General features: G+C 41.4%; 2 protein-coding genes and 1 non-coding gene across 5 annotated transcripts in view; 2 read left to right on the top strand and 1 right to left on the bottom strand.

Annotated features, from left to right (window-relative positions):
• LOC120061141 (tumor protein D54-like) overlaps window positions 1–9,958 on the top strand; it is a 28,914-nt gene extending 18,956 nt beyond the window's left edge. Inside the window, exons 5-10 of one of the 3 annotated variants that reach the window (XR_005478301.1) lie at window positions 1,114–1,215; window positions 8,079–8,105; window positions 8,999–9,043; window positions 9,154–9,222; window positions 9,320–9,369; window positions 9,486–9,958. Coding sequence is in view for 2 of the 3 variants with exons in the window: in XM_039010709.1 (XP_038866637.1) it covers window positions 1,114–1,339 (226 nt within the window). In the remaining variant the exon portion in view is untranslated. Of the gene's footprint in view, window positions 1–1,113; window positions 1,355–8,078; window positions 8,106–8,998; window positions 9,044–9,153; window positions 9,223–9,319; window positions 9,370–9,485 lie in introns of those variants that run through there. The other 2 variants (XM_039010710.1, XM_039010709.1) reach the window with 2 other exon arrangements.
• A 482-nt stretch (window positions 9,959–10,440) lies between these two features.
• trnae-cuc lies at window positions 10,441–10,512 on the bottom strand. Its single transcript has one exon. It is a non-coding gene; the product is annotated as a tRNA-Glu (tRNA).
• A 1,080-nt stretch (window positions 10,513–11,592) lies between these two features.
• Window positions 11,593–14,030, top strand: LOC120061140 (pancreatic progenitor cell differentiation and proliferation factor). Its single transcript, XM_039010708.1, has 4 exons — window positions 11,593–11,758; window positions 13,198–13,360; window positions 13,455–13,548; window positions 13,703–14,030. The coding sequence occupies exons 2-4, from the start codon at window positions 13,228–13,230 to the stop codon at window positions 13,839–13,841; spliced, it is 366 nt and encodes a 121-aa protein (XP_038866636.1). The 5' UTR covers window positions 11,593–11,758; window positions 13,198–13,227; the 3' UTR covers window positions 13,842–14,030.
• The last annotated feature ends 1,720 nt before the right edge of the window (window positions 14,031–15,750 follow it).

Below are 15,750 nucleotides of genomic sequence, written 5' to 3'. Positions count from 1 at the left end.
CGAAATCAAGGTGCAAGTGTCCAGAGCCTGCGGCTGGAATCCGGGGAAACTGAGAGAAAAAGAGTCCCGGAATGCTCCGGTCCGAGTCGCGTTGCACAAAAGTGCCGGTAGATTATCGAGCTAAAGGAATAGCTGATGACCACTAAACGTGGGCAGCTGAAACACCAACGCTAGCCAGCAAACCGGCTAATTTCGGGGCAGCTACAGATTAGCTTCTGGCTAGCTATCGGAGTAGCTTCTGGTTAGCTTTCAGGCTAGCTTCTGAATTAGCCCCTGGCTAGCGTCCACGATGGATTTTCAGATTGAGGTAAATAATACTTTGTAATTGGTGAAGCGGGTTGCAGGAAAGCTTTTGCAGGAAAGCTTTTGTAGTTGAGTTCTTGGATAATAAAATAGATAAAAGATATGCGAAGAAAGGTGTAAATATATATATATACAGGACACGAACAATACGGAACAGAAAAAGACGTCTGAACTGCTAAGCCACCTTGGACGATAGTTGGACGATTATATATGTGAATTTAACCAAGACGGGCTTTGCTAAAAGGGTTCTTGTTCTATGTTGTTCTAAGCTCTATGTTGGAACAGCTGATGGGATTTTAAGGTCAGCTGGATCAGAGGCCTGTTAATAGCCTGTCCAATAGCCTTTCTTAACACTGGCAGCAGCATTAACAACAGGCTGTGGCTGGCCTGGCCGGGGAGGGAGCACTTCACTTGGTGAAAACAGAGGGGGTGGGGGGAATCTGGCTATCTGCACTAGGACAGGGTGACGACGAAGGTGCTAATGGCTCATGTTTTGGGGTGTCACCCATCTTGTTTCAACCAGTCCATCCGTGATCATAGCATGTGTCCTCCCGCTGATGCTGTGGTGGCACACAGCAAGCTCGTCACTGTGAAAAGGAGGATTCAAGAAAGTGGAACATGTGGATCGGCCAATATGCAAATTAAGTCCTTGTGTAGGGTGTACTTTGAACAAACCTCAGTGACATAGGTTAAGTTTTGCCCTTTCCCCGTTGATATACTATTGTAGTCATGCCGACTGATTGGTAGTCAAAATATAAACTTCCTGTCTTTTCTAGATCTCTGACTCTCTCTCTTGCTTTCTGTGACTAGGTATAAGAGGACCCAGGAGAGTATTTCTAATGCAGGACAGATGACCAGTGCTGCCCTGTCCACAGTGGGTGTGGCCATTACAAGGAGACTTGGAGACATGAGGTACCCTCAGCTCATCCTCCTACACACCCTTCTATTCTTTCCATCTTCCTTCACCACCTCTATTACTCATCTGTCCGCCAGCTGTGTCCACCTTTCATATCGTCACTTTGTCTTAATCCACTAAATCAATCTTCTTTTTAATCCAGTTATATATATATATATATACTATATATATACTATATATATATATATATATATATATATATATATATACACACACACGCACTGAGTGTACAAAACATTAGGAATACCTGCTCTTTCCATGACAGACTGACCAGGTGATTCAAGGTGAAAGATATGATCCCTTATTGATGTCACATGTTAATTCCACTTCAATCAGTGTAGATGAAGGGGGGGACAGGTTACAAAAATATTTTTAAGCCTTGAGACAATCAAGACATGGATTCTGTATGTCCCATTCAGAGGGTGAATGGGCAAGACAAAAGTACAAAGACAAAAGTGCCTTTGAACGGGGTATGGTAGTAGGTGCCAGGCACACCGGTTTGAGTGTGTCAAGAACTGCAATGTTGTTGGGTTTTTCACGCTCAACAGTATATATATATATATACAGTACCAGTCAAAAGTTTGGACACACCTACTCATTCCAGGGTTTTTCTTCATTTTTACTATTTTCTACATTGTAGAATAATAGTGAATAACTATGAAATAGCACAAATGGAATCATCTATTAACCAAAAAAAGTGTTGTGACAAAGTATACAGAAGATAGCCCTATTTGGTAAAAGACCAAGTCTGACGTGGCAGCGTGGTAGGCATAGCTTGTCGCATGAATTAATCACAGAAATTGAGGATTAGCTGATAACTACGAAGCAAACATTCTGGATAATATAGAGAATCTGGAACTATTTATTGATCCGCATTTTGATATGCTCGAAAAAGAAACGGATACATCGAAGCGAACAAGAGAATCTCTTTCCTCGTGTTCTACAAGCGAAACTGATGGGAAGCCGCCGCCAAAAATTCAAAATTTAACATTGGGAGGGGGACGATTTTATAACTGTCTCCAGAAGATAGAGCATTGCTTACAAGCATGAGCGAGCAGTTAAAAAATTGATATATTGCCTGGGTTACTGGGGGAGTTTGAGGCCTTAAAAATAGGAATGGATTACAGTAATAAAATGAATAAAATGAAATACGAGTGGAAAATAAGATATTGAAAACTGCCGTGGACTCCCTAGAAGACAATACAGAGAGGCTACGGTATGATAATAAAACAATGAAAGCCGAATTACTTGATCTAAAGTGCAGAAGTATGACAAATAATATTGTTATAATGGGAATGAAGGAGGATGAAAACGAAAACTATTAGTCAACGGAGGAAAAAGCAAGGTGTTCAGGAAAAGTAATCTCAATATGACGGACGAACAAGTGGAAACAATTGATTTTCAAAGGGCTCACCGTTTCGGTGGCAGAGCAGAGGGAAGGCCCCGTCCGATCGTAGCTATGCTGACCCACCTCAAAATGAAAATTGCTTTGTTGAAGAATTGAAGAACACCTCATTCTCTATTGATGAACAATTTCCCCCATAAAATAGTGGAGAGACGACGTGCCCTGTACCCCACTTTCAAAAGGCTCCGAGCAGTGAAGCAGAATGTTCGTCTCGTGGTCAATAAATTATATGTAAACAACCAAATGTTCAAGGACTTGAAGATTACAACGTGGCTGTGTGATAGCTACCTGCTGTTGAAGTTGTCCCCGATAGATATTTGCACCGCGTTACACAGTACACATATGGATTAATTTGTATAACTTTTTTTGTTGCATGAACAACTTTTTTTATTCATGCAGTATGGAACCGTGGACTTAAAATAAGGTTGGACTTATGGTCATGCAGAATGGGTATGATGAACTTATCCTTTTTCTATATGGACTTAATATCAGGTTTTGATTTAGGGGAAGGCAAAGATGGGTAAGGCTGACCTTTTTTCTTTATGATTTATTTACTTATTTAATTTGAAGATTGTACATTAGAAATAGCAAGGTTGTTTTTTTAAGTTGATATGATATGGCCTAATTGTCACGTTCCTGACCTGTTTTCCTTTGTCATGTATTTGTTTTAGTTGGTCAGGGCGTGAGTTGGGTGGGTTGGTCTAGGTTTGATTTTCTATGTTGGGATTTTGTGTTCGGCCTGGTATGATTCTCAATCAGAGACAGCTGTGAATCGTTGTCCCTGATTGAGAGTCATACTAAGGCAGCCAGGGTTTCACTTGTGTTTTTGTGGGTGTTTGTTTCCTGTGACAGTGTTTGGGCCACACAGGACTGTTTCAGGTTAGTCACGTTTGTTGGGTTTTGTAATTTGTAGTGTTTGTTGTTTTTCCATTAAAACATGAATACTTACCACTCCGCATCTTGGTCCGATCCATGCTCCTCCTCGTCTGAGGAGGAGAACGACTACGACAGCCGTTACAGAAACACCCACCAAAACAGGATCAAGCGGAGTGGAGAAGGAAGGCAGGAACAACAGCAATGGGGAAAAGAGGAATGGACATGGGAGGAAATCCTAGACGGAAAAGGACCCTGGGCAGAGCCAGAGGAGTGTCGCCGCCCCAAAGCGGAGCTGGAGGCAGCGAAAGCGGAGAGGAGGTATTACGAGGCGAAAGCAAAGCAGAGCGGCTGGAAGCCCGAGAGGCTCACCCAAAAATTTCTTGGGGGGGGGCTAAGAGGTAGTGGGCCGAGGGCAGGTAGGAGACCTGCGCCCACTTCCCAGGCTAACCGTGGAGTGAGAGGGCGTCGTACTGGTCAGACACCGTGTTATGCAGTGGAGCGCACGGTGTCCCCAGTACGCGTGCTTAGCCCAGTGCGGGCTATTCCACCTTGCCGCACTGGGAGGGCTAGGTTGGGCATCGAGCCGGGTGCCATGAAGCCGGCCCAACGTATCTGGCCTCCAGTACGTCTCCTCGGGCCGGCGTACATGGCACCAGCCTTACAGGTGGTGTCCCCGGTTCGCCTGCATAGCCCAGTGCGGGCTATTCCACCTCGCCGCACTGGCAGGGCTACGGGGACCATTCAACCTGGTAAGGTTGGGGAGGCTCGGTGCTCAAGAGCGCGTGTCCTCCTTCACGGTCCGGTATATCCGGCGCCACCTTCCCACCCCAGCCCTGTACCATCAGTGCCGACACCACGCACCAGGCTTCCAGTGCGTTTCCAGAGCCCTGTTCCTCCTCCACGCACTCTCCCTCTGGTGCGTGTCTCCAGCCCAGTGCCTCCAGTTCCGGCACCACGCACCAGGCCTACTGTGCGCCTCAGCAGGTCAGAGTCGGCCGTCTGCCCAACGCCGCCTGCGCTGCTTGCCTGCTCAGCGCTGCCTGAACTGTCTGCCTGCCCAGCGTGGTCTGAACTGTCTGCCTGCCCAGCGCTGCCCGTCTGTCCCGAGCCTTCAGAGCCGTCCAGCCAGGACCAGCCAGAGCCGTCCAGCCAGGACCAGCCAGAGCCGTCCAGCCAGGACCAGCCAGAGCCGTCCAGCCAGGACCTGCCAGAGCCGTCCAGCCAGGACCTGCCAGAGCCGTCCAGCCAGGACCTGCCAGAGCCGTCCAGCCAGGACCAGCCAGAGCCGTCCAGCCAGGACCAGCCAGAGCCGTCCAGCCAGGACCAGCCAGAGCCGTCCAGCCAGGACCAGCCAGAGCCGTCCAGCCAGGACCAGCCAGAGCCGTCCAGCCAGCCAGGAGCTGCCAGCCAGCCAGGAGCTGCCGGAGCCAGCCGGCCAGGATCCGCCAGAGCCAGAGGAGGAGAACGACTACGACAGCCGTTACACTAAATGTAGAGGTCGTGTATCATATGACTTAAAATATGTTATTGTTCGCTGATGTGAATTGGAATGAATAGCTGTTAAGATAAAACGTTATAAATATGAATAGATTTATTATAGGGCAATGATAAAGGACTATATCATTAAAAACCTGCCTAGGTTCTCTATTGGAATAGGCCTATATGATCCTAAAATAATTGGTGTCATTTGCCTTTTACATTTAAAAAATAAATCTCATTATAAAAAATGTAAAGGATGATTATTGTTCCGTTACACACCGGCAAATTGATTAGGTATTGTCAACAGGGTTGTTGTCGCTATTCGTGTGTGGCGGGCTGGTTAACACTGGGATAAACTGATTACAGTTAACGATAGAACACTTCTCTAAGCGAGAGAGAGGTATATTATATATTTCTATATAAGCTATTTATGCTACCTTTTTATATTCTTGATCCTAATGATATAGACCTAGGTGTAAAACAGCCGAGGTGATAGAGCAACAACCCTGGAATAAAAAACAAAATGTGTATGGGTGGAGAGAGGTTTGGGTTTACAGGTTTACTCGCTCTGGATTGTCAGTACTGCATGTATTCTTGGCTATCGTGCCATGGCTGTGTCAGTCGATTGTAAGTTAAACTTGGGTATTCCTTTATGGGCAGTGTGATGCCTAAGACTAATTTTTACTTGCAGTTATTAGTAGCCGTTAGAATCTATGTTCCTTTCTCCTTCATTTTTTTTGTCGGAATACAACAGGATATAATGAGGACTACAGGAAATATGTCTTGCATGTAATGGACATAAAAAAGGACTGGTCCTGCGGTATATTCAGGTTGTTTTCTCTTAATTTCTTCCTTTTTTTCCCGAACAATTGAATCCAATGAACTGAGCAGGCTGGGCTGACATGCTTATAGCCTTGCTAGGACTTTTCAAATATGAGCATGCATTTATAAGATTGTGCTGTTATTATTTATATTAATAGTATCTATTATTGTTACTATTTATTTTTTTCTGACAGTTTCCCATGTTATTTGATTAGTTCTCTTAAGCACCCTCATAGATATTTATGTTATCTTGGGACTGCCCATATTTCCCTCTGGCCAACGCCAAGGGTTTGCCTTAGGACGCAAAGGTGCATCATGAGTCAGGGAGATGGTCTGATGGTCTCAGTGACAACAGACCTAGATATGGGGGAGGTTTTAGTGGGTGGAATATTAGGACAATTGGAGGTTTACAAAGTTGCAGCTACGGTATGCTTAACAGTGCAAATTATTATGGTACAGCTATATGGACATTTAATCATCATGGTGATTTTAAATTGTAAGTTTACACCATAGGTTGTGGTAAGTATAATTGAAACTTGGGTATCATTATGGTAAGTGGGGAAATAAGTATAGGCAGTTATAATTGTAAGGGCTTAGCAGATCATAAAAAAAGAAGATACATTTTTACATGGCTAAAAGAGAAAGAATATAATAGATATTGTTTACAGGAAACTCATTTTACAAATATAGAGGAGGCTGGGTGGAAAAAGGACTTGGAGGGAGAAATATATTTTTGTCATGGGCAAAGAAACTCAAAAGGGTGATTACCTTTTTGATCCGATTGTGCAAACAGATCCGCAAGGAAGATGGATTATTTTAAATATCCTATTGGACCAAAAACAGATCTGGCTAATTAATCTATATGGGCCAAATTATGATGATCCACACTTCTTCTAAAATATTTATAATAATCTATTGCGCTCACAAGCAACAAATGAATCTATTATTATAGTGGGAGATTATAATACGGTTTTAAGTACCTCAAGGGATCGTAAAGGAAATCACTCCACAAACTATCACCATCAAGCACTTTTAAGGAGATCACAAAGATCATGTATACATTAGAACTAGTGGATATATGGAGGTTGAAAAACCCTGACCTAGTGAGAGATACATGGAGGAGGCTTAATCAAGCTAGCCGTCTTGATTACTTCCTGGTCTCATTCTTGCTGGCATCAAATGTAAAAATAATAATAATAGGAGACAGAATGTGATTGGACCACCATCTAATTGGCCTCCATATAACTCTTACAGAATTTCCACGTGGACGGGGATATTGGAAATGTAATCAAAGCCTATTGGATGACAATTTGTTCTTAACTAAGACAAAATAATTCAGAATTGACTTTTTTTTGCACAACATACACTACCGTTCAAAAGTTTGGGGTCACTTAGAAATGTCCTTGTTTTTGAAAGAAAAGCAAAAAAAATATTGTCTGTTAAAATAACATCAAATTGATCAGAAATACAGTGTAGACTTTGTTAATGTGGTAAATGACTATTGTAGCTGAAAGGCCGATTTAAAAAAAAAAAAAAAAAAATATCTAGGTAGGCATAACAGGGGCCAATTATCAGAAACCATCACTCCTGTGTTCCAATGGCACGTTGTGTTAGCTAATCCAAGTTCATCTTAAAAGTTTCATTGATCATTAGAAAACCCTTTTGAAATTATGTTAGCACAGCTGAAAATTGTTGTTCTGATTTAAAAAAGCAATACAACTGACATTCAAAATGTAACAAGTACTTTTGGGTGTCAGGGCAAATGTATGGAGTAAAATTTTTATCATTTTCTTTAGGAATGTAGTGAAGTAAAAGTTGTCAAATATAAATAGTTAAATACAGATACCCCAAAAAACTTCTTAAGTAGTACATTCAAGTATTTTTACTTAAGTACTTTACACCACTGCCCTTCACAGGACACATTGTTGGGACAAAGGTTTCTTCTTGTGCACTTGTTTACGCAATCACAGGGAGAAATTCAACAGCCTTAATCTAATCAGACCAGTCGGTTGTAATTGGCAACATTATCACTTTATCTACTTTACTGTTCCTTCAAAGCCTTTAAATTGAGCCTGTGTAAAGGATAGCTGTCGCTGTGATGCATTTTTGCTTGCCATTAATGGTTTAAGTATTTTTTTTTATATACACACACACACACTCTCTCACTCATACAGCGCACTGTCAATATTTACACCTCCATGTCGCCTCTTGATTACTTTATCTGACCATCTCTCTTTCCCCATCTCTTTCCTGGAACGCTGCCCACTGACCGGACAGGGCACTGCCTTTGCCAAGCCCACCTCGGTAAGGATAGTAGGAGTTCCCTGGCCTTGTGATAATGAAAAACCTTGATTTCAATGTGATATATTCTGACTGTTGCATTAGCTTTAGTCAAGGGGGTCCAGGTTCCTCAGCCCTGCAAGACTATACTACCTTAAATCTGAGTGAACTACTTACTGTAACTAACTACTGAGTGAACTGTTGCATTAGTTTAGACCTGAGTGAACTACCCAAGCTGATAGGCCAAGTTACTGTTGCTGACCTTGGCTTGCTGACCTTTCAACCTTCACCTGATTAAGCTGCTACTGATCTTATCTGTTTTTCTTGCTCATGTGCTATATACTACTATACTACATGATGTACTACTATACTACATACTGTACTACTACTGTATACGACATGTTGTACTGCTATACTACATGTTGTACTGCTATACTACATGATGCACTTCTATACTACATGATGCACTCCTATACTACATACTGTATACTACATGATGCACTCCTATGCTAAATTATGCACTCTTATACTACATACTGTATTACTACTGTATACTACATGATGCACTCCTATACTACATGGTGGACTCCTATAATACATGATGCACTACTACTGTATACTAAATTATGTACTACTATGCTACTACTTTATACTACATGCTGTACTACTATACTACATGTTGTACTGCTATACTACATGATGTACTGCTATACTACATGATTTACTACTATATTACATGCTATACTACATGGTGTATTGCTATATTACATTTTATACTACATGATGTACTACTATACTACTACTTTATACTACATGTTGTACTGCTATACTACATGTTGTACTGCTATACTACATGATGCACTGTTGCACTCTTACTAATCTCTCTTTGTCTCTGTTTCTGCTCTCGGACGCACCAGCCCCTCCTTGGGCCACTCCATCAGTGTGCCTGCTATGTCAATGAGGTAAAACACTGGGCACACCTGACATCACTGAAATTCTGCACTACTACTACTTTCTGCAGTACCTCCATAGGCGGTGAATGATGTTTGAATGATATTAACTTCGTCCCCAGGCTAATTGCGAACAGTGCTTGGGGAGGAAGAGTCTGGTGAACGACATTAGAATGACATTAATGCTGCAAGTAAATAAAGTTACATTTCAAGCTGAAAAACTTACTTCAACCTGGAATGAAAGTGATTTCCATTGTTTAAGGGATGTGTCTTTCTGCCTCCTTGTAGACATTCCAATACATTCAAGTCCTTTTGAAGACATGGTGGGAAGTGTGAAGGTAAGTGTCTGTGAGAACAATCACAAACATAAAGAACAGAAAATACTGTATTTTCTCATCTTTAATATTACAACTAATTCCTCATGTCTCTACTGTCTTCTGTCTCTCCCACACAGAACAAGGTGTCCAGAATTCTAGGGATTGACAGAGATATCTCTGGGTTTGGAAGAAGCCCATCTCAGAACAGTGGTTCCTTCTAACATAATAAATTTTTCTCTCAACCATCTGTAATCTCACTACTCCCTTCATCACTTTAACCTGATGTCATTGTCCACACTACCCCTTCAAAGAGTAAACATTATGCAGGAGGTTGATAACTTGGGTATGGCTTTGACAGTGTTGGTTCCAACCTTTCATTCATTCTAAATATGAAGTAGTGTTTCCAATATGTAGTTATGTATATTGTCCTACTGTTTGAAGGAAAATGTCATTGTCATATTCTACTATTGCGTTCTAAGAACATAACAATCACAAATGTACAGTAATGTATTTCTGTACTTTAAGATAATTTACAATTAAAACAAAAGTGGTCTGGTCTGATTTTGGATACTATACCTTTCGGGGGAAATAAAGAGAGAAATGAAAGTGAGTATTATTGTTACAGTTCACAGCTATAACCATGATACGGTAGTATAATAGACTCCGGTAGAACGGTGATTGTCATGTTGTTTAAAAAATATAAAAATTATATTCCCTGACTGGGAATCAAACCCGGCCGTGGCAGTGAGAGCGCCAAATCCTAACCCCTAGACCACCAGGAAAGGCTGAAGTTTTCAGAAAATGATAAATACTCTTCAAAAAATGATATTGTTAACTTGGTATAACGGACTTCGGTAGTACAGTCACTGTCATGTTGTTAAAAAACAACAACATAAAAAACATATTCCCTGACCGGGAATCGAACACGGGCCGCGGCGGTGAGAGCGCCGAATCCTAACCACTAGACCACCAGTGAAGTCTGAAGTGTTCAGAAAATTATAAATACAATTCAAAAACTGATATTGTTAACTTGGTATAACGGACTTTGGTGGTACAGTCACTGTCATGTTGTTTAAAAAAAACAAACATATGTTCCCTGACCGGGAATCGAACCCGGGCCGCGGCGGTGAGAGCGCCGAATCCTAACCACTAGACCACCAGGGATGTCTGAAGTGCTTAGATAACGATAAATACTCTTCCAAAAAATTATATTGTTAACTTTGAAAAAACTATTATTGCGTCTTTCTTCTTCATGATGTTATTATTGAGGGAATAACATTTGATCATTTATAGGATTTGTTACAATAGTCTGTGATTCCAATCATCTTACAAACATTGAAAAGAAAAAGCCAGATAATCACATGTTGACATTATGTTCTGCTTTCACAGTTAGGATTCATTCCTAAATGCGAAATTCCACGCTGTAGAAGACCAAATTAAAACAGTGAATCAATCAGTAGGCTACTGGGTTAAAGTTCGGTTATTCGTGTTTGGGACAGCTGCGGATTCTGTATGACGTGTCTGTCAAGAGCATTGCAATTGATTGCAAATCATGTTTGTGCTCGCCCAGCCTTTTAACTAGACGTAACATGTTAAACGTACACCCGAATTTTTTTTTCGGTATGATTACATAGGGTAGTTGGTCGGGATGGACGGAAGGCGTGCGTGCATATAACGCGAAGTCTAGCAACCCAAAGGTTGTGTTTGACTCTCATCAAGGACAAGTCTAGCTAATTAGCAACTTCTTACAACTTTTAGCTTTTTTTAAAACTACTTAGCATGTTAGCTAACCCTACCCCTAAACTTAAACCCTTTAGCCTCCTAACCCCTAACCTTAATAACCCCTTAACCCTGACTTTAGCCCTAATCCTAACCATAACCTATATCTTAGTTCACATTATCCATATAGGTAACGTTAGCCACAACAAATTGGAACTCATAACTTGTCATACATTTTGCAAATTCGTAACATATTGTACACATTGCAATTCGTAACATATCATAAGAATTGTAATATGTAACATATCATACGAAATGGATGATGGATATCCACAAATTTGTACACACCATACGAAAAGTATTTGCCCTAATTTCAGTACATATTTACGCTTGCTATGTTACGTCTACTCCTGAGTCCAGGTTGGCTTCCTTGGAAACGTAAGCCTAAACGTGCCCTAACCCCACCCATGAGCAGCTCGTCCAGGATGCGTCACAGCGCCCACTGTATAAAGTTACCTGCTTGTCCCTATTCATCATTCTACACTGAGCACACCAGAAATAATTTGAAGTTTTCTATTCGAGAACATACCACAAATGGGCAAGAGTAGTCGTTTAGCTTCATTCACCGAGTATTGCCAAAATACCCACCGCCTTTGGTGTTTTTCAACATCATCAAACGCCAAATAAAAAGGTAAGATTGATTTGATTGCTTTTAGAAAAGGCTAAAAAATATTCGCCTCTGACTATGCCAGCTTGAATGGCAATTGAATAAACTGGGCTACTTGCCCAGATAACAACAGACAATGTGTGTCCAATCATATGTTGACCTACACTAAATATATTTTATTTATTGTCCTGGCACAAATTATTTAAAAAAATATTCCACATGGCCTTTAACAATGTAGGCTAATAGCCTTAAAATAGTGAAAGCAGATTGGGGGGGTTCTCTTTCTACCAGCTTTGTATATTATCTGATTCTGATCATCAAAGAATTCTCTAATTTGTTGAATAATTGTTTCCTTGACTGCTGATATTGTATAGTCTCTTTGCATCTACATTTTGTCTAGATGCTCTGTTTTCTCATACACTTGCCAGTGTTGGTCTCTTATTTTTCTGCACATGAGGTGTGATTGGCAATGCTGGCATGAATGCAATGCACATTCACACATCCAATAGTGCCTAACGGAAGTACCTTTTTCCCCCCTTCCCCACTGTGTAAAGGGGATTGGTTTATCCTTGATATTTTGCAACTGCCTATGTAGCACAGACATGCATTACCCTGACAATCCCTAGCCAGTAACCATCTGGACTGAACTTCTGCCCTGACTGGACCTGATAAATCTGACTCAAATGTAATCAGGTTGCTTCTCAGTAAACCACTCGTTTTTGCTTATGGCAATGTAGTTTGGTTGGGGAGTAAAACCAAATGTTTAGCATTCCACTGCAGTGTTTGAGAAGAGTTTTGCATCCTGTATAGTCCTGCTTTCTGATATCCTGCTTTGAGTGGCTTAGTCAGTACCTTTTTTAGAGGTCCTGTAGTGCCTCGCGCCAAGTGTTGAGCCCTGTGACTCACCTAGCCTGTGCACTTTCCTGGATAGGTGCCTGGAAGTTGGAACATTATACCTGCATACCCCGGTCCCAGACAGCCCACTTATTTGCAGATCATGGTGTGGAAATCACTTTGCACAGCTGCTGGTCTCTATCACACCCCTCAGACTGAGGGCTAAGCAAACAGTGATATCAGAGAGGCTCAAGGGGTCAGGAGCATGGGAAGTGGAAACACACGTTTGCCTATAATAGGCTAATGACCGGCTTCTGTGACTGGATGATGCTAGTAATACAGAATTTGTCACTCAGGCATGTTTCTAACTCACTTTGGATGAAGTTGAATATAGACCTGTTCTCTGAGGTGTCGCAATGCTGTGAATGGGTTGCAGGCTGATTTTAAATGGGTCTTTCCACAAAGACAAATCTGTACAAAAGCCTATGTTGAGGCTGTTGCGTTATGGCACATTTAATGACATCTAGCAGCATCCATAGCAATAGTATTTGGCTCATCCCAGTATCACTTGCCTCTGCTTGCATGGTTTCTGTCTCCACACTCCTAATATCCCCTTCTCTCTTCCCTAGGTTTTCCATCTTTGAGCAGAGTTAAAGAGAATGGCATCAATTCCGTCCACTGGCTCTCTCATCGCCACCCATGATTACTATAGAAGGCGCATAGGCTCCACTTCTAGCAACAGCTCCTGTGGCAGTTCTGAGTATGCTGGTGAAGTCATTCCACACCCCCCAGGTACAGAGCAGTTTCTCGCACTCTGACGCGTTTTACTTAAGAACATTATCTCTCACTCGGTTCCTAAAGTTTCCTTTTGTTTTCTCTTCCTCAGGTCTGCAGAGACAGGACTCTGGTCACTGGTGGTCTTCTTTCTTCTTCCCAAACAAACAGAACCAGCCTGGCAGCATGATTGGATCTGAACAGAAGTGAGTTCCCTAACCCAAGAGTCACACAAATGGATTAAAACCATGCATAGTTTAAATGTTGTGCTTAATTTGTCCTTTGTAAGATGTCTCACCTTAAGTAACCGGTTAATTGTTTTTCTGTACCTCTTTACCTAAACAATATTCCTTGTTGCAGGAGTGGAACGTACACGGTGACCAACGGGCAGGTGGCGTGTATCGCCAGGGAGATGGTGTTGAAGAAGCAGCTCAGTAGGCAACTCGGTGAAAGCAGTGACTCTGGGAAGGTGGAACAAGGGAGCCCACCACCCTCCTAATTCCATCTCTTCTCCAACACCTCACCACACCTTGCGTTTAGTCGGAGATTGAGGCAGCAGATTTTAAAACTTTTTAGTGATTGAGGCTGCTTTTCCTCCCTCTGTGTTTATAAATATATTTTTTTATATACAAAAGGATTTCTCTATCATGCTTTTTGCTGTTGAATAAATCAAAATTCTTGCAATGAATACTTTGTCTTGTATTCCCTATTCAAGTGACTAAGTCCCTAAATATTTGTTTGTCTATAACTATAGACACTGTACAAGTCAAGTTTGGACACCTACTCAGTGCACGAGGTGTCACTACAGTCCCTGGTTTGAATCCAGGCTGTATCACATCTGGCTGTGATTGGGAGTCCCATAGGGCAGTGCACAATTGGCCCAGGTTTGCCCTGGGTAGGCTGTCATTGTAAATAAGAACTGGTTCTTAACTAACTTGCCTAGTTAAAAGTTAAATTTAAAAAATCCAGGGTTTTGAAATAACACATGGAAAGACAACCAAAAAAGTGTTAAACAAATTCAATTCTATTTCAAATTTGCCTTGACAGCTTTTCACACTGTGCATTCATAACCAGCTTCATCAAATGTATTTGTATAGCCCTTACATCAGCTGATATATCGAAGTGCTGTACAGAAACCCAGCCTAAAACCCCAAACCGCAGGTGTAGAAGCATTGTGGCTAGGGGAAAAACTCCCTAGAAAAGCCAAAACCTAGAGGAACCAGACTATGAGGGGTGGCCAGTCCTCTTCTGGCTGTGCCGGGTGGAGATTATAGTGGTTATTTGACCAACAGAACATGGTCAAATAATCACAGTAGTTGTCGAGGGTGCAACAAGTCAGCACCTCCGGAGTAAATGTCAGTTGGCTTTTCATAGCCGATCATTGAGAGTATCTCTACCGCTCTACTTCATGCCTTGTTAAGTTGTGGAATATCTTTCCTCATTGCGTTTGAGCCAATCAGTTGTGTTGACAAGGTAGGGGTGGTATACAGAAGAGAGCCCTATTTGGGGAAAAGACTGAACAGCTCAAATAAGCAAAGAGCAACAGTCCATTTTAAGACAAAATTTCAAGAACTTTGAAAGTTAAGTGCAGTCGCAAAAACTGTTCAGATGAGACTGCGTGAATCAGGCCTTCATGGTCAAATTGCTGCAAAGAAACCACTAAAGGACACCAAGAGACTTGCTTGGGCCAAGAAACACGATCAATGGACATTAGACCGGTGGAAATCTGTTCTTTGGTCTGATGAGTCCAAATTTGAGATTTTTGGTTCCAACTGCCATGTCTTTGTGAGACGCAGAGTAGGTGAACGGATGATCTCCACGTGTGCTTTGCTAGTGAACTTGTCGGTGATTTATTTAGAATTACTATGTCATTCCATGTGCTATTTCATGGTTTTGATGTCTTCACTATTATTCTACAATGTAGAATTAGTCAAATAAAGAAAAACCCTTGAGTGGGTGTGTCCAAACTTTTGACTGGTGCTGTGTATACTGTTTATATAACTACATGTGTGTGTGTGTATATATAGTTTACACACATAATTTAAAATGCAATCTTATTAACAAGATTAGGGTAGAAATTGCTAAGTAGTTATTTTACCTGATTTATTAAATTAATGATGAAAGTGTAGTTTATAACTTTTATAATGAGTCAATATTCTTATTAACTCATAGCCACTATACTGAACTTGTAAAGTGTCCATGGCTATGATAGCGGATAGACAGATTTGAGAATGAACCGTTCTGGTGTCCACAATGTGTAACCAGATAACAGTAATGATAATAATCCCCAAAACTCCATTGTCAGTTTTGTTCATGACAATACTGATAAGTGTAGTGTCTGTTTTATAACATGCTGCCAGCCACTGTTAATGCAATTAGGCTGATTAGGCTACAATATGATTAGCAAC

This window comes from Salvelinus namaycush, chromosome 16 (assembly GCF_016432855.1).
Source record: "Salvelinus namaycush isolate Seneca chromosome 16, SaNama_1.0, whole genome shotgun sequence".
Classification (NCBI taxonomy): domain Eukaryota; kingdom Metazoa; phylum Chordata; class Actinopteri; order Salmoniformes; family Salmonidae; genus Salvelinus; species Salvelinus namaycush.
This window is presented reverse-complemented; position numbering and strand designations above follow the sequence as displayed.